At 37.3% G+C, this 26,105-nt stretch overlaps 3 protein-coding genes and 1 pseudogene across 4 annotated transcripts; 1 reads left to right on the forward strand and 3 right to left on the reverse strand.

Moving 5' to 3' along the window:
* Window positions 1-2,762: 2,762 nt before the first annotated feature.
* Window positions 2,763-4,136, reverse strand: LOC117213869 (hematopoietic prostaglandin D synthase-like; the record flags this gene model as incomplete). Its single annotated transcript, XM_033459561.1, has 2 exons — window positions 2,763-2,945; window positions 4,052-4,136. Coding segments are annotated over 2 exons (261 nt in total), but the record flags the coding sequence as incomplete, so codon positions are not given.
* Window positions 4,137-4,613: 477 nt separating this feature from the next.
* LOC117213868 lies at window positions 4,614-5,577 on the reverse strand. Of its 2 annotated transcripts, none has more exons than XM_033459559.1 (2): window positions 5,544-5,577; window positions 4,614-5,318 (listed from the first exon to the last, which is right to left on the reverse strand). In XM_033459559.1, exon 2 carries the CDS (start codon window positions 5,305-5,307, stop codon window positions 4,753-4,755), a length of 555 nt encoding a protein of 184 aa, XP_033315450.1. In that variant the 5' UTR covers window positions 5,308-5,318; window positions 5,544-5,577; the 3' UTR covers window positions 4,614-4,752. The 2 variants fall into 2 exon arrangements, with proteins under 2 accessions (XP_033315450.1, XP_033315451.1); XM_033459560.1 differs by having other exon boundaries at window positions 4,614-5,314; window positions 5,540-5,573.
* Window positions 5,578-8,355: 2,778 nt separating this feature from the next.
* Window positions 8,356-9,664, reverse strand: LOC117213867 (annotated as a pseudogene).
* A 7,753-nt stretch (window positions 9,665-17,417) lies between these two features.
* Window positions 17,418-19,913, forward strand: LOC117213870 (glutathione S-transferase-like). Its single transcript, XM_033459563.1, has 3 exons — window positions 17,418-17,454; window positions 18,517-18,684; window positions 19,630-19,913. Exons 2-3 carry the CDS (start codon window positions 18,531-18,533, stop codon window positions 19,665-19,667), a joined length of 192 nt encoding a protein of 63 aa, XP_033315454.1. The 5' UTR covers window positions 17,418-17,454; window positions 18,517-18,530; the 3' UTR covers window positions 19,668-19,913.
* The last annotated feature ends 6,192 nt before the right edge of the window (window positions 19,914-26,105 follow it).

Below are 26,105 nucleotides of genomic sequence, written 5' to 3' on the forward strand. Positions count from 1 at the left end.
AGCAATGAGAGGAGGATGTCTATGAAAGTTATAAATGCGATATTGAATAACATTTCTGCGAGTGGGTTTGTTTTTCGTTACAAATGTTTTTTAAACGAATCTGCAATCTGTTGGAAACAACGGAACAGTAACGGGACGACTGATAGGGAAATAAAAAAGATCGCGTTTTATTTCAACAGACAAATCTTTGAAATCTATTCGAAAGTCTATTTGAAATGGTACGAGCTCGAAAAGAACGGTGAATACTATAGAAGAAGGATTAATTAAAATTCTTATTAATCTGTACGCTTTGTATATTAAATACCTTGATCGATGCCAAGATAACAAATTATTATACAAAACAGTGAAGTATCCACGTCTGACATTAATATTGAGTATTACCATTACTGTAATTTAATTTTTAACCGATCCTGAAAATTCCTTAGAACGTAAAAAGTATAAAATGTTACTGTGCATTTCAAGATTAAATGCACTGTAATTTAGAAGCAGTTATGAAGCGGAAACAAATAATTTATTCAGAATAAGAATTCTACGTAATCATGTTAAAAAAAAAACGTACTTATAACGCGTTTAAACTCCAAATATGTAAAGACAATAAGGGAAAAAAATTAAACGAAGAATCGTATTTTTTGTAAATTCACACAAGATTTTATCCAAAAAAAAATTGGCCTGTACCAATATTTTTATTTGTCGTTACAAGTTACGAGGGTATTAAAAAGTTGGCCACGAATGGACCAGAGATAAGAATTTATCAGACTTGCTCTCGTAAATTTCAAGACGTTGCATCGGATATTCTTGAAAATCTTTGGACAATGGCCTCGATATTTCGCAGCTTCTATCCTCGAAGCGGAAGAACTCGGCGTTAAAAGCGACAGAACTGGAGAAACCCGGTGACCGCGAGCCTTTCACGCTCTCGACAGATTTCTCATCCCTCGTAATCCTCCCGGTGTCACCCAAGTTCCACCCTCGTATTGCGATTTGTTGCTTCCAACGAGGCGACACCTTGTCTTGTGATTTCCTTTTTCGTCGCGTGAAACACGACCGAACACTTGTTCAAACACATAATTCATATTTATCTAACTCGACAAAACGCCGTGTCATTGAAACAATAGCATTCTTTGGCTTTTATGTAAATTCCAATAAATTATGATAATGTTCGTGGAGACATTATTGCTACCTATTTTATCTGTCGTGATCCAAATTGATTTGTGGCTACGTATGTATATATATATATATTTGTATTTTCTTTTGTTCTTTCTTTTTAATTTATGTGATCTGAGAATTACATTTCTGAGAGTTCGGTGAAATTCGATGCTTTATTTTTATCAGTAGAATCTTCCTTGTCATTGTCAGAGCGCAGACGTTTACGCGTTTACGGAAAGTTTAAGGATACAAAAATACAGAAAAATGTAGAAAATATGCAAGAATATGTAAAATATCGAAAGTACAGTACTTCTAATAATACTTAGTAGCATGCTTACAAACAAATTTCTTTTGTATTTCTTGAAATTGCGTAAAGATTCGCGGTAATTATCGGATTTTTGTCCTCTTTTATCTGCTTTTTTTTATTCGCAACTTATATGAGATATGAATTAATATTCAACGACGTGCGCTCTGTGCCACGAAATGAATTATCTCGCGTTAAGACTGCGGCAATTCTTACGTTTGATATTTCATTTAACGAACAGCCGCGCGTTCCTGAGTTTAAAAACCGTCACTCTGAACTTACGCTGAGAATAATATCAGGAAAAGCGAACGAGAGATGATTAGAAAGAAAATGCGAGGAGCAGTGAGGGGGATATTACTAGACTGCGCTTTTTTGTGCAAGTATAGCACGATGTTTGGGAGTGTAAAATTTTAACGAATGCGTATAATATGAAAAAATATATGAAATATCCAAGGTATAGTTTTATTAAACTTACTTTTTATAATGCTTCGTAGGTAAAACAATTTTCTATCCAGAAATTTTATTGTCAGAATTTAATGGATAATTTTAGAAACTTCAACCTTTGGAGGTATTTGTTAATTAAAAATGACAAAACTGGTATTATGTAAAAAAGAGTAATGTGTATCCTGAATCAATGTCGAATGGAAATTAGACAGTTCTATAAAAATAATCCTTCTCACGATTCCACAACTTCATAGCTTAATTAAATACAATTCTTCGGCGAGATAATTACAAATACATTTACAGGAATTGTGTAATATGATAAATATCTCGTTAAAGAAATTGAAATCGTAAATTCCGCGGATAACCAGCGTTTATCATATAGAGACAGGGATTTGCAAAGAATAAAAGTTGTAGAACGTTGAAAGGCGTTGAGAGAAACGTGATGTTATCCCGTTATTCGTTAACGCAACGCAGTTAAAAAAAATCCCGTAGGAAGATTACGATAATAGATAACCTGAGTCGAGTGTTTGTCGGGGGATCTAAAAGATTCTTTCGAGTTGAGCGTCTGAGATTGCAGAGAAGAAAATTTGGAAACCATCGAATTCGCGATGTCGATAGAAATCTTCAGTTGGAATCGTTGTATCATAACGTAGTCTGCTTATTGTCGATAAGACTTTACTAAACTAAAAGTGACTACTAAAAGTTTCTATCCTCTAAATTCTATCTACGATTCTATAATCTAAAAACTGACTTTTGCAAACAAACTGTAACATTCGTTTAACGGAAAGACATACGTATCTTGTTTGTACTCGTCTTTTCACAATGAATTCTTGAACGTCTGTCTCTGTGGTGAGACAAATGAAAAGTCATCTCATCAGTTACTCACCTTGCTTCAAATCTCCAAGAGTATCGACGAGCACGTCGCATATCATCGCATCCCATTCGTTCCTTCCCATTAGATCGTACTTCTTCGCCAAGTATCGCGCCACAGCGTTACTCTGCGCTACCGGTTTCCCGTCTATCTCCAGCACAGGCCGCATTTTATAAGGCATTGCTAAGAACAAACATGGCTCATATGAACACTGTGTAGAGGGAAACGATCGATAGGAAATCACAACACAGCTTCCGAGGCCGTTGAGTTCTTGTGAATAGATGAATCGAAATCATTTCGGTTTTAATCAACATGGCCTAGTAAAGAAATACAGAAATGTCTTCTTTCTCCTTTTTTTCTTTTCTTACGATTACGATGGACAGGGTATCGCGTGTTTTTAACTGTTGAGAAGAACCTAAAGTTTTTAAAATCAAGGATAAAAGATCGAGTATAAAATTTGTAATTCTCACGGAAAGGAACGAATCTGTCCGATGCGGTGTACTGAATGTACGAGGAACGATCAGTATCGTTTTGCGGGAAGACCTTATGCAATGATAGTGGACTTACAACTGCGAATAAAAAATTCACGTCGCATAATACCAGACACGGAAAAAATATTAGAAAATGTACACGGTTCTTGTAATGAAAATTGAAATGCAAGGAATATAAATCGAATGTCTCTTGCGAACGTAATTTTGTGTTTTACACCGACAGGATTGATTTACAGACTTACGTTGATTTTTGGTTTCTCTATCTGCAAGCGACATATAAGATTATATCGAAGACTATGTTGCGTAAAACTTTTATTATACTATTTACGATAGAAATGTCGCAACGGAAGATCGAATTTTATGTCTGCTTTGTTCTTTCGACTTTTTAGCTATGTTCTTGTTCATTTCCGAACTGATTTCAATTTTTTATCCTTTTTTCCGACAAGTCCTAAAAAGTTTTTAAATTAACGAGAAACGTAGAAGTATTTTTGTATTCCTATTTTAAGTCACCTATTTACGGTTTTCTCAAAATATTCGAAATGCTTCGATTCATTGAAAACAATAAAGATTGCAACACAAAAATTCGAGAATCGAAAGTGAATTAAGTTGGTATTCGATAAACACGATATTACGGAAGCAAAACTTAATGAAAAGTTCGACTTTATTCCGTATGAAATTTTACTTTAAGTAAGTTTAGCCTGCACGTGAAACGAAAGTTTTATATACAGAAAAGTTTGAGTAAATGGTAGATACCTGAGAGATGAACGATGAAAGTAAAAATCGATTCTTCACGCTTACAATCCTTGTATTCAGGCCAGAGTTCTTCGGGGATCCTCTCGTCGGTATACTCGATGCCAGTATATGCAAATATGTACCGTATATGTTCGGCACGACCACGGGCATTGAAGTAGATTAGTTTGTAGGTAGGTTCGTCGCTCATTTTCCTTGCTCTGTCAACTTATCGAGAAAAATGTTACAATTAACTCGTGTAATTAACAGACTGTGTGCGTGCTTGTGCTGCTATCTCCCCATTTTAATTGATTCTTCTTTTTTTTCTTTTCTTACTCAAGCGTTCCTACGTGCTCGAAGTATATTTTTTCCTCTGAAAGTTTTTTTTTTCTTTACTGAAAACTCACTCGCAAGATCGTAACCACGCACTAAATATCTTGCAAAACTAGTAACCACGCTCTGCTACCATGTTAAGGAAATTCGAGGATTTGGGAATACAAATTATTGACGATATTTCCCACACAACAGTTATACATCTATATTCCACTCTGAAGAACGTCTTGCACGCACGCTGGTCGCCAACCGACTATTCTAGATTCTTCTAACATCTGGCAACAGTCTTTTGTCTCCACTAAGTCCTTGACGCCCTCTAACCCTTACACACACACTCTCATGTACAGTGTAAATGTATCACTTCCCTAACAAAAGCACAACGCTTTTGGTGGTGCAGCCGGTCGGCTTTCCTCCGGGCGTCGGGGGTCCTCCTTCGGTTACCACTTCGCCCTCTTGCGGCATTCGAATGTCGGATGTCCGTAAATACCGCAGTGGCCACACCTGGTCCAGGGGGCGGGTGACCTGCCTCGTTTGTTTCCGGAGCTCGCTAATGATCTCCACGGCGGGGGCGTTGGCCACTCCGTGTATAGGAAGGGCTTCATTTCTCTTTGGAATTGTTTCACCGACGTGATGTCACTCGTGAGCGCTAGTCGTTTAAAACGTTCATCGCGCGAGCCCAGCAGATGGAGGGCGGTGGCGGCGAGTACCTCTTCCCTGGTTGAATTTCGCCACTTCGACCCCAGGAGGGTGATGATACGATTTCCGTACGCTCCTGGTGTTTCGCCGTCCCGCGGTATTTCCTCGGCTACCTTGATTAGCGATGCGGCTGCTACTTCTTGGCCACCGAAGTGCGCGGCGAATTGTTCCTTAAAATCTGGCCAGGTGAGCTCGTCGCCGTTCATTATCTGCGTAAGCCAATACGCTGCCGGACCCTCTAGGGCACGGTTTAGGGCAGAATACAGTGCGCTGTTTTTCAGGCGGTGGTCCCTCATGAGCAGGCCGACGGCTGTGCACAGGCGGCTGGATCTGCGTCCGCGGCTTCGGGGTTGAAGCACGGTAGCGATACCCAGGTTGCCCGGTGTCCTTTCTTCTTCTTCTTCTTCTTCTTCTTCTTCCTCTTCTTCTTCCCTAGCGACCGCTTTAGTGCGCGCACGATACTCTTACGATCCCGTACCGACAACGTGTGTTCGGATGCCACTTCTGATGTCGAGTCTGAATCCGAATCCGAGCTCGAGTCACATTCCGAGTCCGAGCTCGAGGCGCCCTCCCGGGCAGGGCTCGCGGGAGATTGCGATTCCGTGTTGGAGTTCTCCATCGTCCGGTCGCGGGTGGGGTACCTTTATTGTCGATAGTGACACTAGTGACGAGGGCCTCAGGCTTGATAACGAATCCGCGGCCAACGGGAGGACTATCATACAAAAAGCAACAGGATACACGAAATAATATAATTCTGACTAGGACAACATAAACGCAAGAAGTGTTGATATTGAAAAAAATATTTAATTTTGTATATAAATATTTTCATATTTAAAAAAGTTTCCGGAAGCAGGAAGATTTACAAACAAATAATATCATAAACCGAATGTTTCATGATCCTTTTCTAATTAGAGTGTGTGACAGCATGTGAGAACGTTTCTTAAAAATATGACTTATTGCAATTACTTAATCGCAATTATAAACGATTAAGACCTTCTCACAACGAGGCAATCTGTCCAAAGTATAAAACTCGTTATACTTGATGAGAAATCATATCTCTACTTAGGTTTCATTTCGTTTCATCGCGTTCATAAAAAGTGAATTTGTATGAACACATCGTGCAATTGAGTAATTAGGACCGTTGATCTCGCTGCAACATAGATGGATAGAAAAAAGCCATTTAAAATGATACAACGTCGGGAAGACAATTATGAAAATTATAAATGGAACACAAGATAAAATTGTTTAAGATTAATTCTTCTTTTTTTTTTTTTTTAATCGCGAGTGTTTGCAAACGTAGTTTCAATCTGTTTACAATGATAGCAATGAGAGGAGGATGTCTATGAAAGTTATAAATGCGATATTGAATAACATTTCTGCGAGTGGGTTTGTTTTTCGTTACAAATGTTTTTTAAACGAATCTGCAATCTGTTGGAAACAACGGAACAGTAACGGGACGACTGATAGGGAAATAAGAAAGATCGCGTTTTATTTGAACAGACAAATCTTTGAAATCTATTCGAAAGTCTATTTGAAATGGTACGAGCTCGAAAAGAACGGTGAATACTATAGAAGAAGGATTAATTAAAATTCTTATTAATCTGTACGCTTTGTATATTAAATACCTTGATCGATGCCAAGATAACAAATTATTATACAAAACAGTGAAGTATCCACGTCTGACATTAATATTGAGTATTACCATTACTGTAATTTAATTTTTAACCGATCCTGAAAATTCCTTAGAACGTAAAAGGTATAAAATGTTACTGTGCATTTCAAGATTAAATGCACTGTAATTTGGAAACAGTTATGAAGCGGAAACAAATAATTTATTCAGAATAAGAATTCTACGTAATCATGTTAAAAAAAAAACGTACTTATAACGCGTTTAAACTCCAAATATGTAAAGACAATAAGGGAAAAAAATTAAACGAAGAATCGTATTTTTTGTAAATTCACACAAGATTTTATCCAAAAAAAAATTAAGATTTTTTGAAGTACGTACAAGACGGAACACGAACAATAAAAAAGGGATGTTAAATACAAAAAATAGATTGAAATTTGGATTATGAAATATAAAAAAAATGATATTGCATAATTTACAATTATTTTCGATAGCTTACGTCAGTATGTTGGAGTGTAAACTATAAAATATTGAAAAACTGATACCATTTAGACATAATTTAGAAAAACAATAAATTGCGGAAACCGATAGTTAAAACTCGATACGATCGATACTCCAAAACTCTAATCCTAATAATTACTCAACAATAATAACCGATAATTCATGTTGATTAATGTTTGAACTCCATTTTTTTTCTGTATGTGTATACAAATTTTGTACAGTTTGATAAAGCGAAATTAAATTATCATCTTTTTGTACTACTTCAAACATTGTGATTTGTCATCTTCAAGGTCGATTACACATATTTTCATATTGCGGAGTTGCAAGGGTAATTAATTTTGCAATCGGTTTTCCTTTGATATAGATGTGAATACAAATAGCCATTGATTGACAATATACCGAAGCAATTCTAGTTTAATTTGAAGTCATCGATCCTTTGATATTTTTGGAAGAATAGTAAAAGTACAGAGAAAACAAGAAAAAATGGCGTTAACTAAAAGATAGCTCCAATGTATCTCATAAATATTATCTATGTATCATTTGTAAGATGTAAGTGACCAAGATATCGAATTATACAAAAATTGTATGTAATGATTAATACTTGAACGTTACTTACATTTATGTACATGAAAATTTGATCTTTTATTAACTAAGTTATTGATCGACAAAATGACTTCCTACATAATTCTCCGCCTGAACTGAAATGCATATTTTTTTTTACGCAAGCCTTATGTGTAGCTAGCAACGAGCAAACAGATTAATTACTTTACACACGGTCGTATCTTGTTTGCTGTAGGCGAGTTCTCTCGTGTAATCAACGAAGTACTCAACTTTAAAGCGACAACAGAAGAACATTATTGTATCGATAAAAATCATGCTTTTTTCAAAGAAATATGTAACTCGTATTTTTTTTAAAGCAACCCTCATAACGTATTGAATAAAATAATCATACATTTTTTTTTGTTCAACATTTGTAAAATACGATATTATCAAGATCACCAAGGAGGTAATCTTCAATTCTTAATTAATATAATAAAAAACATAATTAATGATTGTTTGATGGTTTTATTATTATCTCTATAATACAAAAGCACAACATCGTGTCAACAGTTTATATAGTTCGTATGTTTCTGTAGGAATACACAAATAATAGTTCTCTATCACAACGTAATCTAAAGGGAAAACCCTAACTAAATGACAAAAATATTGGTAATAACTGGAACTAATGAATGTTAAAAGCAATCAGTATATTCCATACAAACTTCCATCAACACGATTCGTTCTTCATTCTCTCAACACACTAAGACCGCAATCTTTAAACGCTTATAAAACCATAAGCAATCGTGAAGTTTAGAATTCGCTAACTGGGCGTCTCTCAATCCAGTTTTTGATCTTGGGCAGAAGGAGGACCTTTTTCTCCAGCAGCTTCAGATTCTCGTAATTCTCGATCAGATCAGACTTGTACATAAAGTTCAAATAACGAGCAGAGCAACGAATGTTAAATCAGCCCAAGAGAGAGTACCATCGTAGAAGTAGCCGTCATTTTCCTTCACTTGCTGGTCCAAACGTTCTAAAATGAACGGCAGCGTCTCTTCAGCAGTCTTGCGTTTTGCAGCTTTGACCTTCTCGTCCTCCTCATAGTGGAAGGCGGCAATTTCTGAAAATTTGTTTTCAGTTAAATACTATTCGCTAATGTTATACTAACTTGAATACAGTGTTGTGCGAAATTTAAATGATACTGAAGATAGAATTACAATCCTTTTTATTCCTTTGTCTTGTATTGTTGACATACGTGTATCGTTCGATTAAATCAAATATTAAATCGGATTTCAACTAATAAATACCTGAACAGATATGTACTATCTGTTATCAAGATTCTCATAAGATTTATGCAAAACAGCACTGGATACTCACTATGACGAATATCATGAATAGTATCAACAGTGGCATCAATATGAAGATTTGCCCAGTCAGTCTTTCCAGCTAAGTCATATTGTTTGGCTAAGTAACGGCAAATAGCTGTAGACTGAGCAACCTTCCTTCTATCAGCTACGAGCATAGGACGCTGGCCATAAGGAGTCACTAAAAACATACAACTAATAGAATCAAAGATTCTATCGAACAAACAGATTATGATGCTTCTTAAATATCTAGCTTCCTGTTATCTGTTTTGGAAAGATATAATTTAATTTATTGATAATTTATCAGCAAACAAAGGGCATTGTCTCCTTAACAATACCTATTGTTCTCCCACATATCTTATAGAGCAATGGAGAGTAAACAATAATCTCTGTTATACTCTGCATAATTGTGTTCTACTTTATTTAGCTACTTTAGTTAAATTAGGAAAGATGAGATTTAAGAAACAGAACTTCTTTAAATTTTAAGTTTACAGGGCTTTATTTCTGGCCAGACATCCTTTTTGATACGTTCATCTTCAAATGGAATACTAGCATAGCTGAAGAAGAACGGATTGGTTCTGCCAATGCCGTAACTGGGAAGTAAGTCAATTTATAGAGCGGCATCTTCCTGGAAGTATAATATATACAAAGTAAAAACAAAGAATCATTGATGACAAGAATTATATTATTACAAATTATGAAGTATAAGACAATTTAAGTAAAAAGCATCAACTACTAACTACTCGCATAGCTATTTGTATCTTTATATTTTAATATAGCTTAGATATAAAAAGAATATTATTTTTCGATGTAATAATGTATAAACTTGCGCCAAATATTATAACAAAATATTGCACTTTCTATTTAAGTAGGATAGACATATTACCGGCATTTATCTTTTTTCTATAGCAATGAAATTGTTTATAAAAAAGTTTATAAGAAAACTATCAATTAATGCAAACAACGCATTTCAAAATATTAATTACATTCGCGCGATTCGTTATCCCTAGTATTAATTTAACCATATGGTTCTATACACCCAAGACCCTCTAACAGTAATTTAGTACCATTACTAGTCGTATGTACAATGTATGTTTGTATACAACTTTCGTAACTACAAAACATTCAGCAGTGATTATATATTCTTCCAAGCATAAGAAACATTTTCTAATTGCATACTTAAATTTATCGATCAATTATGAACATATGATAACATTTATTTCTTTCAACTACTAATTTTCAAATCCTCTGCTGTTCCGTTAATTGAACGACGCGCCGACTTTTCGTACAAGTATCTTGTATCTTATCTGTATTATTTAGTTATCAATAAAGAAGAAACATTTTCTAATTGTATACTTAAATTTATCGATCAATTATGAACATGTAATAACATTTATTTCTTTCAACTACTAATTTTTAAATCATCTGCTGTTCGGTTAATTGAAGGATGTCTGCTTTCTGTAGAAGTATTTCATATTTATTATTTAATTATGAATAAGGAAAAAACATACAAAATATAGTTTTTAAACGGTTTATTATTTATAAAGAGAAACTTTGACTCAGGATATATATACTATATATATACTATTTAATTACAATTTTTTTTTTAAGACTTCAAAGTCGAAACAAGCACAGGAAATTTCCAAGCCGGTTAACAGAAACTTGAATGAGACAAAAATAACCTTTAGATATCTATATGTTCTTCGTCCCCCCTGTTGCTTCCACGTAACTCTTATCCTATTGGTGGAGCTGTGCTGATATGTGAAATTATGACTACATAAAAACATCCGGAAAGACTCATTGAATGATTTTATAGTTTAAGGTTAATAAATTTCCATAAATTAAAGTTGAAAATTTATGAGAACATGTTTTCTGTAACAAAACTTAGTAAAAACAAACTAGTAAGGTTTATAGATTTTTTAATGATTATGTACGTATTCATAAACTAGTTCGATAAACATCGTTCGATAAAACGTCGAACAACACACAACATTGAAGCGCGACATTTCAAATTCAAGGACAAATATTGCGAACAAATGATATTAAATTTACAATAATCTCATGTAAGAAAAAATAAAAGGGATAAAAGTAGTACAGAAGATAGAAAAATCTATAAAACTGGTGGCTGGGAAATAGAAAATATATAAATTTATGTTATTAGAGTTTAGTACTTCTGTCGATCAATGTGTTACGACCGTTCGCGGAGAGACGCAGTCGCAGTAGCGAGAGGCGTAAATTCTCGCTACGATTCGGTGAATCGACGCCGCGAAGTAGTCGTTCCCCTGTTTCGGTTAAGATAAGAGGTGGTTAAATGAATATGACACAGTATAGTAAGTTATATTTCACCGTTTATTCCAACAACTTATAACGAAGGCAGTTACGCTGGTGCGTATGTACGAGATTTTTTTTTTATTTATTTGTTGAAATTACAATCAATTCTCGCGTTGAGAATATGTACGAGATGAATGAGTGACTGATCTGTGGGTGTGTCCTACACGGTGGAAGGATATTGACCGTTCGAAGGATGTGAAATCAGAGCTGTCTTGGAGGACAGTGCTGTCTCGGAGGAAAGCTAAGGATGGGTGTGTCTAGCGCACGGGACCATCGGATTTGTTGGTGACGATTTTAGTTAGGAGAGTGAAGGAAGTGGCTTTGTTGTTAATTGGTTAACGAAGGGTCTTAACCGCCCTCGAGAGAAAGTGGTTAGTGGGAGGAAAGTTGCAGCATACGTGAGAAAAACTAACTTTCCCTTGTCCAGTCGGGGTAGACAATAGTCTTTAGAAATTCTTCGGAAACAGACGTTTGTTTGGTTTGAAGGACCTTTTCTAGGAAATCTATGAGATTTATGGAAGGTACTTGAAACTATGGAGAATACGCTGCGAGTATCCGGTGACATCTGGTTGCCATATTGCTCGCGGTGCGACGTAACAAAATGGAATAGAAAGATTATACCACAGACGAAATTATACTTTATGCTTTATTATACTTTATACTTTATTATACTTTATACTTTATTATTACATTACATCAATTGACATCTTTGGAATTACGATTCGATACACATTTTAACGTTTTAAACGTTTTAACGTTTAACATTCTAACATTCAGTTAGAACTTTGTATTGATTAGAGATATTGTAACGACCAGAAATATCGATACATATATCAATACTTTTACCTCGAAATTCGTAGATTCGTACTCTTCATTGTCCATACAAATTGTGTCATATATGTCCAAACCAAATTTAATTTCCAATTTAAAACCAAAATTCTTTTTCGAAAATGGCACTTCCAATTCTTCTTATTCTCACTATTTAATTGCTAGCCGTATCAAGTAACAACGGAAAGAATAATAATATCTAAACGTTAAGCAGGTCCATATTTTTGGGGATACAATTAAAAAAGTAAATCGTCGGTGGAATATTGTTTCACCTATCAAGAATTTTGGAAGATATAATTAGAAAGGTACAACCTGGGTAGAAAATTGTACTCCTTATCGAGCATTTTTGAAAATATAATTGAGAAAGTGGAATCTGGATAGAAAATTGTTTTACCTACGAAGCATTATAAAAAGTAAGTTTAATAAAACTATACCTTGGATATTTCATATACTTTTTCATATTATACGCATTCGTTAAAATTTTACACTCCCAAACATCCTGCTATACTTGCACAAAAAAGCGCAGTCTAGTAATATCCCCCTCACTGCTCCTCGCATTTTCTTTCTAATCATCTCTCGTTCGCTTTTCCTGATATTATTCTCAGCGTAAGTTCAGAGTGGCGGTTTTTAAACTCAGGAACGCGCGGCTGTTCGTTAAATGAAATATCAAACGTAAGAATTGCCGCAGTCTTAACGCGAGATAATTCATTTCGTGGCACAGAGCGCACGTCGTTGAATATTAATTCATATCTCATATAAGTTGCGAATAAAAAAAGCAGATAAAAGAGGACAAAAATCCGATAATTACCGCGAATCTTTACGCAATTTCAAGAAATACAAAAGAAATTTGTTTGTAAGCATGCTACTAAGTATTATTAGAAGTACTGTACTTTCGATATTTTACATATTCTTGCATATTTTCTACATTTTTCTGTATTTTTGTATCCTTAAACTTTCCGTAAACGCGTAAACGTCTGCGTTCTGACAATGACAAGGAAGATTCTACTGATAAAAATAAAGCATCGAATTTCACCGAACTCTCAGAAATGTAATTCTCAGATCACATAAATTAAAAAGAAAGAACAAAAGAAAATACAAATATATATATATACATACGTAGCCACAAATCAATTTGGATCACGACAGATAAAATAGGTAGCAATAATGTCTCCACGAACATTATCATAATTTATTGGAATTTACATAAAAGCCAAAGAATGCTATTGTTTCAATGACACGGCGTTTTGTCGAGTTAGATAAATATGAATTGTGTGTTTGAACAAGTGTTCGGTCGTGTTTCACGCGACGAAAAAGGAAATCACAAGACAAGGTGTCGCCTCGTTGGAAGCAACAAATCGCAATACGAGGGTGGAAATTGGGTGACACCGGGAGGATTACGAGGGATGAGAAATCTGTCGAGAGCGTGAAAGGCTCGCGGTCACCGGGTTTCTCCAGTTCTGTCGCTTTTAACGCCGAGTTCTTCCGCTTCGAGGATAGAAGCTGCGAAATATCGAGGCCATTGTCCAAAGATTTTCAAGAATATCCGATGCAACGTCTTGAAATTTACGAGAGCAACTCTGATAAATTCTTATCTCTGGTCCATTCGTGGCCAATTTTTTAATACCCTCGTAACTTGTAACGACAAATAAACATATTGGTACAGGCCAATTTTTTTTTGGATAAAATCTTGTGTGAATTTACAAAAAATACGATTCTTCGTTTAATTTTTTTCCCTTATTGTCTTTACATATTTGGAGTTTAAACGCGTTATAAGTACGTTTTTTTTTAACATGATTACGTAGAATTCTTATTCTGAATAAATTATTTGTTTCCGCTTCATAACTGTTTCTAAATTACAGTGCATTTAATCTTGAAATGCACAGTAACATTTTATACTTTTTACGTTCTAAGGAATTTTCAGGATCGGTTAAAAATTAAATTACAGTAATGGTACTACTCAATATTAATGTCAGACGTGGATACTTCACTGTTTTGTATAATAATTTGTTATCTTGGCATCGATCAAGGTATTTAATATACAAAGCGTACAGATTAATAATAATTTTAATTAATCCTTCTTCTATAGTATTCACCGTTCTTTTCGAGCTCGTACCATTTCAAATAGACTTTCGAATAGATTTCAAAGATTTGTCTGTTCAAATAAAACGCGATCTTTCTTATTTCCCTATCAGTAGTCCCGTTACTGTTCCGTTGTTTCCAACAGATTGCAGATTCGTTTAAAAAACATTTGTAACGAAAAACAAACCCACTCGCAGAAATGTTATTCAATATCGCATTTATAACTTTCATAGACATCCTCCTCTCATTGCTATCATTGTAAACAGATTGAAACTTCGTTTGCAAACACTCGCGATTTAAAAAAAAAAAAAAAAAAGAAGAATTAATCTTAAACAATTTTATCTTGTGTTCCATTTATAATTTTCATAATTGTCTTCCCGACGTTGTATCATTTTAAATGGCTTTTTTCTATCCATCTATGTTGCAGCGAGATCAACAGTCCTAATTACTAAATTGCACGATGCGTTCATACAAATTCACTTTTTATGAACGCGATGAAACGAAATGAAACCTAAGTAGAGATTTGTTTTCTCATCAAGTATAACGAGTTTTATACTTTGGATAGATTGCCTCGTTGTGAGAAGGTCTTAATCGTTTATAATTGCGATTAGGTAATTGCAATAAGTCATATTTTTAAGAAACGTTCTCACATGCTGTCACACACTCTAATTAGAAAAGGATCATGAAACATTCGGTTTATGATATTATTTGTTTGTAAATCTTCCTGCTTCCGGAAACTTTTTTAAATATGAAAATATTTATATACAAAATTAAATATTTTTTTCAATATCAACACTTCTTGCGTTTATGTTGTCCTAGTCAGAATTATATTATTTCGTGTATCCTGTTGCTTTTTATATGATAGTCCTCCCGTTGGCCGCGGATTCGTTATCAAGCCTGTGGCCCTCGTCACTAGTGTCACTATCGACAATAAAGGTACCCCACCCGCGACCGGACGATGGAGAACTCCAACACGGAATCGCAATCTCCCGCGAGCCCTGCCCGGGAGGGCGCCTCGAGCTCGAACTCGGAATGTGACTCGAGCTCGAATTCGGATTCAGACTCGACATCAGAAGTGGCATCCGAACACACGTTGTCGGCACGGGATCGTAAGAGTATCGTGCGCGCACTAAAGCGGTCGCTAGGGAAGAAGAAGAGGAAGAAGAAGAAGAAGAAGAAGAAAGGACACCGGGCAACCTGGGTATCGCTACCGCGCTTCAACCCCGAAGCCGCGGACGCAGATCCAGCCGCCTGTGCACAGCCGTCGGCCTGCTCATGAGGGACCACCGCCTGAAAAACAGCGCACTGTATTCTGCCCTAAACCGTGCCCTAGAGGGTCCGGCAGCGTATTGGCTTACGCAGATAATGAACGGCGACGAGCACACCTGGCCAGATTTTAAGGAACAATTCGCCGCGCACTTCGGTGGCCAAGAAGTAGCAGCCGCGTCGCTAATCAAGGTAGCCGAGGAACTACCGCGGGACGGCGAAACACCAGGAGCGTACGGAAATCGTATCATCACCCTCCTGGGGTCGAAGTGGCGAAATTCAACCAGGGAAGAGGTACTCGCCGCCACCGCCCTCCATCTGCTGGGCTCGCGCGATGAACGTTTTAAACGACTAGCGCTCACGAGTGACATCACGTCGGTGAAACAATTCCAAAGAGAAATGAAGCCCTTCCTATACACGGAGTGGCCAACGCCCCCGCCGTGGAGGTCATTAGCGAGCTCCGGAAACAAACGAGGCATGTCACCCGCCCCCTGGACCAGGTGTGGCCACTGCGGTATTTACGGACATCCGACATTCGAATGCCGCAAGAGGGCGAAGTGGTAACCGAAGGAGGACCCCCGACGCCCGGAGGAAAGCCGACCGGCTGCACCACCAAAAGCGTTGTGCTTTCACTGCCACATGCCGGGACACATCGCGTCTCGCTGTCCATCGCGGCGAGAAGAAAAACATTGCCCCGAGGACGAGCGCCGGGTCGATGCCTGCGTGGTGGAAGCCCCGACGGGTAGACTAAGCCAGCAGGCCACACACGAGGACGTGTAAGTGTCAGGATGGCCGAGTCGGAGACGAAAGGACGCCGGGGCCCCTGTGGAACTTCAGGACAACACCCTAACCTTGCAACCTAGAGCCTAATATAGCCATAACGAAACAATCGCAAGTATCCAAACCGATAGCAATCGTACGTCGATCGGAGGATCGTGTGTACTGAGACACTCGACCGGAGTCTTGTTTCGGTGGCGTCGTTGGGATGACGAGCAGTCTTGCTAGAGAGCTGATCGGTGAAGGAAGTCGAGTGCCTTACGAGCAGGGAGTGGTGCACGTGTGAGTTAGAGCAAGGGAACCTGTCCTCCCGTTGGTCACGGATTCGTTGTCAAGCCTGAGGCCCTCGTCACTAGTGTAACTATCGACAATAAAGGTACCCCACGCGCGACCGGACGATGGAGAACTTCAACGCAGAACCGCTACCTCCCGCGAGCACTCCCCGGGAGGGCGCCTCGAGCTCGGACTCGGAGATTCAGACTCGACATATATATTATTATATATATTATATATACTATTATATCTATATAATATATGTATTTATATCTATAAATATACGTATAAATATATCTATTTAAAAAAATAAAGTTGACCTTCATATATCGCCAATAATATCGCGTGCGTATAAAGAAACTAATTACATTTAATTCTTTTTTTACATTTATTTATTTTTTATTATTATTTTTTTCACAACTAATTACATTTAATTATTACATTTACATACATTTAACTATTATTACATACATTTACATACATTTAATTATTATTTTTTTCATAATTATATCTCGTTTGAAATATTTTTCGACATAACTAATTGTTTCAAAAACACATATTCCAGCCTTCTAAATGATTTATTTTGCGTATTATACGAATTATTCCATCTATAAATAAATTGTTCTCTATACACACAAACACGCACACAGTCTGTTAATTACACGAGTTAATTGTATCATTTTTCTCGATAAGTTGACAGAGCAAGGAAAATGCCCGTGGTCGTGCCGAACATATACGGTACATATTTGCATATACTGGCATCAAGTATACCGACGAGAGGATCCCCGAAGAACTCTGGCCTGAATACAAGGATTGTAAGCGTGAAGAATCGATTTTTACTTTCATCGTTCAACTCTCAGGTATCTACCATTTACTCAAACTTTTCTGTATATAAAACTTTCGTTTCACGTGCAGGCTAAACTTACTTAAAGTAAAATTTCATACGGAATAAAGTCGAACTTTTCATTAAGTTTAGCTTCCGTAATATCGTGTTTATCGAATACCAACTTAATTCACTTACGATTCTCGAATTTTTGTGTTGCAATCTTTATTGTTTTCAATGAATCGAAGCATTTCGAATATTTTGAGAAAACCGTAAATAGGTGACTTAAAATAGGAATACAAAAATACTTCTACGTTTCTCGTTAATTTAAAAACTTTTTAGGACTTGTCGGAAAAAAAGGATAAAAAATTGAAATCAGTTCGGAAATGAACAAGAACATAGCTAAAAAGTCGAAAGAACAAAGCAGACATAAAATTCGATCTTCCGTTGCGATATTTCTATCGTAAATAGTATAATAAAAGTTTTACGCAGCATAGTCTTCGATATAATCTTATATGTCGCTTGCAGATAGAGAAACCAAAAATCAACGTAAGTCTGTAAATCAATCCTGTCGGTGTAAAACACAAAATTACGTTCGCAAGAGACATTCGATTTATATTCCTTGCATTTCAATTTTCATTACAAGAACCGTGTACATTTTCTAATATTTTTTCCGTGTCTGGTATTATGAGACGTGAATTTTTTATTCGCAGTTGTAAGTCCACTATCATTGCATAAGGTCTTCCCGCAAAACGATACTGATCGTTCCTCGTACATTCAGTACACCGCATCAGACAGATTCGTTCCTTTCCGTGAGAATTACAAATTTTATACTCGATCTTTTATCCTTGATTTTAAAAACTTTAGGTTCTTCCCAACAGTCAAAAACACGCGATACCCTGTCCATCGTAATCGTAAGAAAAGAAAAAAAGGAGAAAGAAGACATTTCTGTATTTCTTTACTAGGCCATGTTGATTAAAACCGAAATGATTTCGATTCATTTATTCACAAGAACGCAACGGCCTCGGAAGCTGTGTTGTGATTTCCTATCGATCGTTTCCCTCTACACAGTGTTCATATGAGCCATGTTTGTTCTTAGCAATACCTTATAAAATGCTGCCTGTGCTGGAGATAGACGGGAAACCGGTAGCGCAGAGTAACGCTGTGGCGCGATACTTGGCGAAGAAGTACGATCTAATGGGAAGGAACGAATGGGATGCGATGATATGCGACGTGCTCGTCGATACTCTTGGAGATTTCAAGCAAGGTGAGTAACTGATGAGATGACTTTGCATTTGTCTCGCCACAGAGACAGACGTTCAAGAATTCATTGTGAAAAGACGAGTACAAACAAGATACGTATGTCTTTCCGTTAAGCGAATGTTACAGTTTGTTTGCAAAAGTCAGTTTTTAGATTATAGAATCGTAGATAGAATTTAGAGGATAGAAACTTTTAGTAGTCACTTTTAGTTTAGTAAAGTCTTATCTACAATAAGCAGACTACGTTATGATACAACGATTCCAACTGAAGATTTCTATCGACATCACGAATTCGATGGCTTCCAAATTTTCTTCTCTGCAATCTCAGACGCTCAACTCGAAAGAATCTTTTAGATCCCCCGACAAACACTCGACTCAGGTTATCTATTATCGTAATCTTCCTACGGGATTTTGTTTAACTGCGTTGCATTAACGAATAACGGGATAACATCACGTTTCTCTCAACGCCTTTCAACGTTCTACAACTTTTATCCTTTGCAAATCCCTGTCTCTATATGATAAACGCTGGTTATCCGCGGAATTTACGATTTCAATTTCTTTAACGAGATATTTATCATATTACACAATTCCTGTAAATGTATTTGTAATTATATCGCCGAAGAATTGTATTTAATTAAGCTATGAAGTTGTGGAATCGTGAGAAGGATTATTTTTATAGAACTGTCTAATTTCCATTCGACATTGATTCAGGATACACATTACTCTTTTTTACATAATACCAGTTTTGTCATTTTTAATTAACAAATACCTCCAAAGGTTGAAGTTTCTAAAATTATCCATTAAATTCTGACAATAAAATAAAAATCCAAATTCTTCCTAAAAAGCTAGTGATCTTTAGTTAATAGTTCGATTTTTCACATTTTTCAAGGTAAATTAAAAAAATTGTTTAATAGAGGAGGTACAAAATAAATGTATACAAACCTTTTTTCAGACGACATGGCCGGACTTCGTGTTTGCAGCGGCCCTTGAAAATTTCGAGTATATGTTTGGGGCATCAGCTTTGGATAAATATCCAGCTCTTCGAGCATTGAAGAAAAGGATTCATAGAATACCGGCTATTTCTGATTGGCTGATTAGGCGCCCATTCACAAACAGCTAAAAAGCTAAAAACGTGTGGAAAAAAGATGACCAGTACACCACTACATATATGTAGTATCGTGGACGAAAGGCCTAAGAAATATCGGGCGAACTATGAACAATGTCGCGAGAGCCGAGGCGCCGTCGGGCCCATCAATGTGTCATCGGTCTTTTCAAGTGCATAGTTTCGTGGAAAAGACCTACGTGACCCTGGCTACGAGCGTCTGCAGAACACGTATGCGGTGGGCCTAGGAAAAAGGCAATAGAATGCGACAACGGCCAGAGTGTGAGTCGAGAAACAGAGTGTGAGTCGAGGAGCCGAGTGCGAGTTGAGCGGAGACAGAGTTTGCGAGTGGCGTTGCCGAGAGAGTGTTGATTGCGTTTTGGTAAAAGTCGAGTCGCTATCTAGTTATTTAGTTGCGCTGTTTTCTGTACGTTTGGCGTGAATAGTTCAGGTTGAACAACAATCGTCTTTTTCTGTCTGATTAACATCTCTATTGTCCACTCCTTGTAAATACATTATATCACGATATTACATATTTTTGGGGGCTCGTCCGGGATTGGACAAGACAGAAAACGAAACGGTTTAACAGAGCTATTCGAGCTAGTTGTGAATTTACCGGTACGCGGTGCGGTAAAAGACGATATCGTTGACTGTTTAAGTTTGTGTAGTGTGAAAAATGGCAAACGTTGGGGACGAAAGATTGTCGGGTGAAGAGGGTTCGACGCTGGAGGAGCTGAGGAGTAAGCTCGCGCGAATGAACCTCCCTATATCGGGTGCGAGGTCAGTGCTGATTGCAAGGCTGAATCGGGCGTGTAGGGCTGGACAATCGTATCGTAAGGGATCGACGGGCGGTGAAGAGCTAACCGGTCAACGAGATTTAGGAAACGTACAGAGAGCTGAGCGTGATTGTAACGAAGATGAAGATGTTGAGAAAATGAATACGAAGGAGTTGAAGGAGCGCCTCGCTAGTTTGGGTTTAAAAACGACGGGAAGAAAAGTAGAATTACGCGCACGGCTACAAGCGGCCATGGATGGTAACGACATATCGTCGGAAGAAGAAAGCGACGACGAAAGTGAGGATGAAGATGACAAGAAAAACGCAAGAGGATACAAGAGAGATACGCGAAGGGTGTATCAGGACCGTGATGAATATTGTCGAAGGGCATGTGTTGGTTCGACACTGAGTTTTAGAGACGCCGAAGATGCATTAGAGTCGTTTAGTGGCAACAAAGGTGAAAATGTCGAACGATGGTTCGAGTCGTTCGAGGAAGTCGCTGATACGTGCATGTGGTCGGATGGGCAGAAGGCAGTCTACGCCAGGAAGCTGCTGAAGGGATCAGCGAAAATATTTGCGAGCTTCGAGTGTCATGCCAGGACTTGGCATGAGTTGAAGAGGGGGCTAGAGGGGGCTAAAGAATTTTCGAGGAAAGTCAACAGTAGGCAAGTACATCAGAAACTTGAAGAAACAAAAAAGGAGAGTGATGAAGCATGTTTGGCTTACATGTACCGCATGCTCGAAATAGCCAGCCATGTGGACATAGAGGAGGAAGCAAAGGTGGAATACATAGTGGATGGAATAATAGACGACGAGAACAATAAGGCTATATTGTACGGCGCTACGTCAATCAAAGAGTTGAGGAAGAGGTTAGTGATGTACGAAGAGTAGAAGAGTCGCAGAGCAAAGTCGATTGTGAAGCCGGCTAAAACCCAGAAGAACGGGAAGCCCAGTCAATCTGTAGATGCAATGAAGAAAAGAAGATGCTTCATTTGCGGTAGTGAGGATCATCTAAGTGTTAAGTGTCCGGAGAGGGGAGAAGGTGTTAGGTGGTCCGAGTGCAGCGGATTTGGACATATTGCAGCGAGGTGTACGGCACGACCGAAAGAGACTTGCGTAGTGTCAAGATCCGAAAAGGGGAAGTATGTGAAGCAAGTAATCGCAGGAATTAAGCTTCTATTCTCTGAAATTACTCTCAAATCTCAGAGTCAACCCTTCAAATTCTCCACACTGGATCTTCGATTCTTAATATTTGTAATATCGTAGAATAGCTTTGATTGGAGATCGGCTGAAATTAGAAAATACCGTGTACGTCGTCTTTCGTGGTTTGTTTACATCCAAGAGCGCCTAGTCACAGTGACGCGAGAAAAGATAAGCAGCGTCAAAATAGAAGTACGGTTCCACATTTCAAGGAGTGGCAATCGAGAGGCCAGAGTATGTGAGCCGAAAAGTGTGCGTGTGTGTGTGTGTGTGTGAGAGGACGAGAGCAAGAGCGAGCACGACCGAGCAGGAGTGTATTGGCGAAGATCAGAGCTAATTGAGTCGTCGAAGAGTAGAGTCGTGAGAATTGATAGAGTTGTTAGAGAGAGAGAGAGTGTGTGTGTTAGATTCGTTGTGACGAGAGTGATCAAATAACTGCAAAGTTATTTGATATAGATACGAGTATTGCATTTAGTTTCCGTTAAATAAATATCGTTCTCTGTCCAATTTATATTTGTATATTCAATTTAATATTAATAAATCGTAAGTAATCGGAAAAAAATTTCTATCCTTATTTTCCGATATTACATATTTGAAGCATAAATTAAAAATCGACACATTGACTACTTCAAAGAAATTAGCCCGAACGAGACATAACTCGTTCATCGTGGTTTTCGCGCGAAGTAAATATGCGGTTTCTCAATCGTTGTGAGATTCCAACGACGTTAATTCTGTCGAAACGGCGACGCGCGACGACGATCGCACATTCTGTTGCTAGCGAGTGCTTGCAAATCGCGACGATATCGAGCGTAAAGACTAAGCGCAAAAATGGAGGACACTCGGCGGGGACTTGGAAATGCTCGATGACGAAAGGTATTTCAAGGTGTAATTACATCCACATCCAATTGGATCGCACCTTCGTTCGGTTGCTAGGTCAACAACCTTCGATGTTATTCAAATAATGCAACGGCTGGGGCAGCCGGTAGCGAGTCGTAAAAATTTCAATAAAACACGTTCCTGCTAGTGAACGTATGTTAAGACTTACACCGAGTTTTATTTCGCTACGCCGTTTACTAGTTCGAAACGATCGATTGCATAATAGTAGCTGTTTCTTTCATCTCGGAAACACGATCGTAAACGGTGACAACGATCCAGCTTATTCCTGATCGTGTTAATTTCCACGCAAACTTTGTAAACATTATACGTCGCGACGCTCTCGTTAACGCGTCATTCCCTCCAACTCGAAAGTCTTGCAACTTTGGTGATCCGTTTTCTGTGAAAAATTGGTTACGAGCATCAGGGGACTTATCGTCGTAATCGGTAAATTGTTTATTAAGGATCTACAGCTTTTAAGGATTTCTCTCTAGAGATTTAGAGATTAGAAGTTTCATTAACGCGTTATCGTGTCTCTAACTCGATCTTTTTTCGTGTAAATTGGTCACGAGACTTACGAGCTTCGTTGTAAATAGAAGATTAGTAATATTTCGTAGTTTCGTGATAGTATATAGACATTTTAGTGCTTAAACGCGCAATTTTTAGTTCGCTTTTCGCTCGCATCGGCGCTATGAAACGGATCAATATCTCAACACTTTCCTTTAGTTCTACGAATCATCTTTCGACCGGCTTTTCTTGGCCTACCGTTTCCTAACGCTGTCCTAATACTATCGTCTTGCTGAGATCCTTTTTCCGATTGTATCTTCTGCTTATTTTATTATAAATCCGAACTTTCATTCACGTCGTATGTTTTACAGCGTAAAATCCGCTAGAGCGTTCCAATAAATGTAACCAGTAGGTGCTCTAATACTCAAGCGCACCTGTGCGTATCTCTGCATATTTGCTGAAAAAAAAGATGAATCTTACGTTACATTTTCAATATGCGTAATAAGCCGAAAATTTCTCTGATGCTAATCCTTCGTAACAAAAGGATGGCATCACTATATGCATGAAAATAGCATTTGGCAATCGTTAGAAACACAATACATGGATATATATGTAGTTGCCAAATTAACCTTCGCGGTGTTCTAAGTGAACGGCTAGAAACGATTGCTTTTTGCTATACGCGCATGGTTCGATTGCACTATAATTCGTTATTAAGACGTTTCGAGAGAGGCAAAGGATGTGGTGTCGCAACGTGTTGCGCTCGCACAATGCTCCTTGGATAAAATTCCCGGAGCGCGTATTATCGCGTACGCCGCGCGAACGCGTTGAACCTTCGCGCAAACAATGAGAGCGTGAACGCGAAAAAATAGCGTTGAGCACGTAACATTCGGCCTGATATCGTTGATTGGCCGCGAATCGTCAACATGCACGGGACAGTTTTACGTAAAGACATTCGATCCGTACAATTATGTTAAGACGTCGACCACAGAACGTATTACGTTGATGCAATTAAAATTTCAATGAAACAGGAGAACGCGCTAATAACTAGTCACCCCGTTGTTGACCATAACGTACAAATACTTTTGTTTAAGAGCTGCTCGTTAGTGTTTACCGCGTGCAGCGATTAAGTGACGAACAAATTACGTTCAAAGAGTATAGAGCTCGTTCTCGATTAAAATTCTCCTAACTTTCTAATTATATATATATTTCTAATTATATATTAGAAATTATATCTTGAACGTATGTACGCGACTGGCAATAAATATCAGGACAGCCGCGGATATTTAGTATAAATCGAATATGTGTTCCATTGTCCTTAATTTCTTTTATTATCGATTATTATTATTATAATTTTTATATTAATATTAATATTATTTAATATTTTAATATTAATATTATTTAATATTTTAATATTAATATTATTTAATATTTTAATATTAATATTATTTAATATTTTAATATTAATATTATTTAATTTATTCTATTATTGATTCGTTCCATTCCGTTTACGTCATAATACGTAGCCTGCGGATTTTTACGCATATTTTTCAGAATATAAAGGAAGCGAAAGAAAAAACTAGAAGCTGGATAAAAAATTGTTTTACCTCGATTAAACGTTACAAAGCGTGCTACTTTCCGATGTTTTATATATTTCCACGTGTCACACGTGTACTTTGCAATTTTGCCCTTTCAGATTTCACAGAAATGCATAAAACTTCCGTGACCTAATTTTTTGGCACGTGCACGTGCTTCAAAATAAATTCGATGATATTAAATACCAGATTATAGGAACCAGAAATGAAGAGTTCTACAACGATGGAATGGGTAAATGATTGTCGATCAGACGAAAGACAATAGCAAACAACGATATAGCGATGATTAATTAATGGAAGATTTTTTCCTTTCAGCAAACAAAAATAGAACTTAACGAACTCAGTAATTGATAAATGATTACGTATAAGATAAGTGCATTTTCCAACTGTGAGTCATAGTTAACGTTTAGTTTAGCCTAGGTAGGATCTTAGCTTTGGAGTAAATAAGTATAATAGTAGCAAAAAATCGATAGAATTGTTAAAAGGCTGTGACTAATCCTGCTCGACTGGTCAGTTATCATCTGAATCTATTGTTATTTTGCTAGTATACTTTTCGAATCATTTTCAGCTATTCTATGGGCAAGCATTCGTTTCTTTCGCGCATGCCACGTATCATTCGCTCATTAACTCGTTTTTGAAAGCTTTTACCGGCGAATGAAAAACGTAACGTACACTTGCATAATGCGTTCGAAGTGTTCGTTCGTTCAATATTCATGTAAAGGTTAGGCGATACGCGTGATAAGTCGCGATGCTACGAGATGTGATTAGATGCGGATGTTAATATCTTGTAAATACCTTTCCTCGACTATGATAATCATCGAACACTAAGAATTTCGCAAATCGATGCAATTAATCGGTGATCTTGTGGGAAGAAATTTCGATATCACGATAATGTTAACGATAGTATGTTAATTACGACTAGTACCGTTACTGTTACATTGTTTCATAATTAGTATTAGTTTAATATAGTCAACGACTCCTCCGCAAGCATCCGTGCAAGTGTTATTTATTATTATGCTCACCTTCTATTGGAAAGTTCTTGCCTTGCTCAGCAAGTCTTTTTGATTTTTTTCCTGTAGAACTTCCGCGTGTTACCGATTTTTATGCTATGTACGTGTTTGTAGGAGAACTTTCTCTGAGCCGCGAAGTTTTCTTTCGACGATTCAACGATCGAAAATCAAAGAGAACCAATGTTCTCTCTTTCGATAAAGTATGTGATGATAGCCATTGCCAAAATTATTGATATATTTATCTGGTTGAAGACAATCTAGCAAATTATACAGCAAGCCTAATGAAATAATAATAATCTTTATCATTAAATTGCGCCATTATTTCATAATTTCATTGAAGGATAATAGAAATTCACGAAGCCTTTAAAT

The sequence above is a fragment of the Bombus bifarius genome, unplaced genomic scaffold (assembly GCF_011952205.1).
Source record: "Bombus bifarius isolate JDL3187 unplaced genomic scaffold, Bbif_JDL3187 scf7180000009131_frag, whole genome shotgun sequence".
NCBI classification, from domain to species: Eukaryota; Metazoa; Arthropoda; class Insecta; order Hymenoptera; family Apidae; genus Bombus; species Bombus bifarius.

Coding starts and splice junctions, on each gene's coding strand:
- LOC117213868 (XM_033459559.1), bottom strand. CDS start 5,307: ATGAGGGACCACCGCCTGAAAAACAGCGCACTGTATTCTGCCCTAAAC.
- LOC117213870 (XM_033459563.1), top strand. CDS start 18,531: ATGCTGCCTGTGCTGGAGATAGACGGGAAACCGGTAGCGCAGAGTAAC. Junction 18,685..19,629: donor TCTTGGAGATTTCAAGCAAG/GTGAGTAACTGA, acceptor ACCTTTTTTCAG/ACGACATGGCCGGACTTCGT.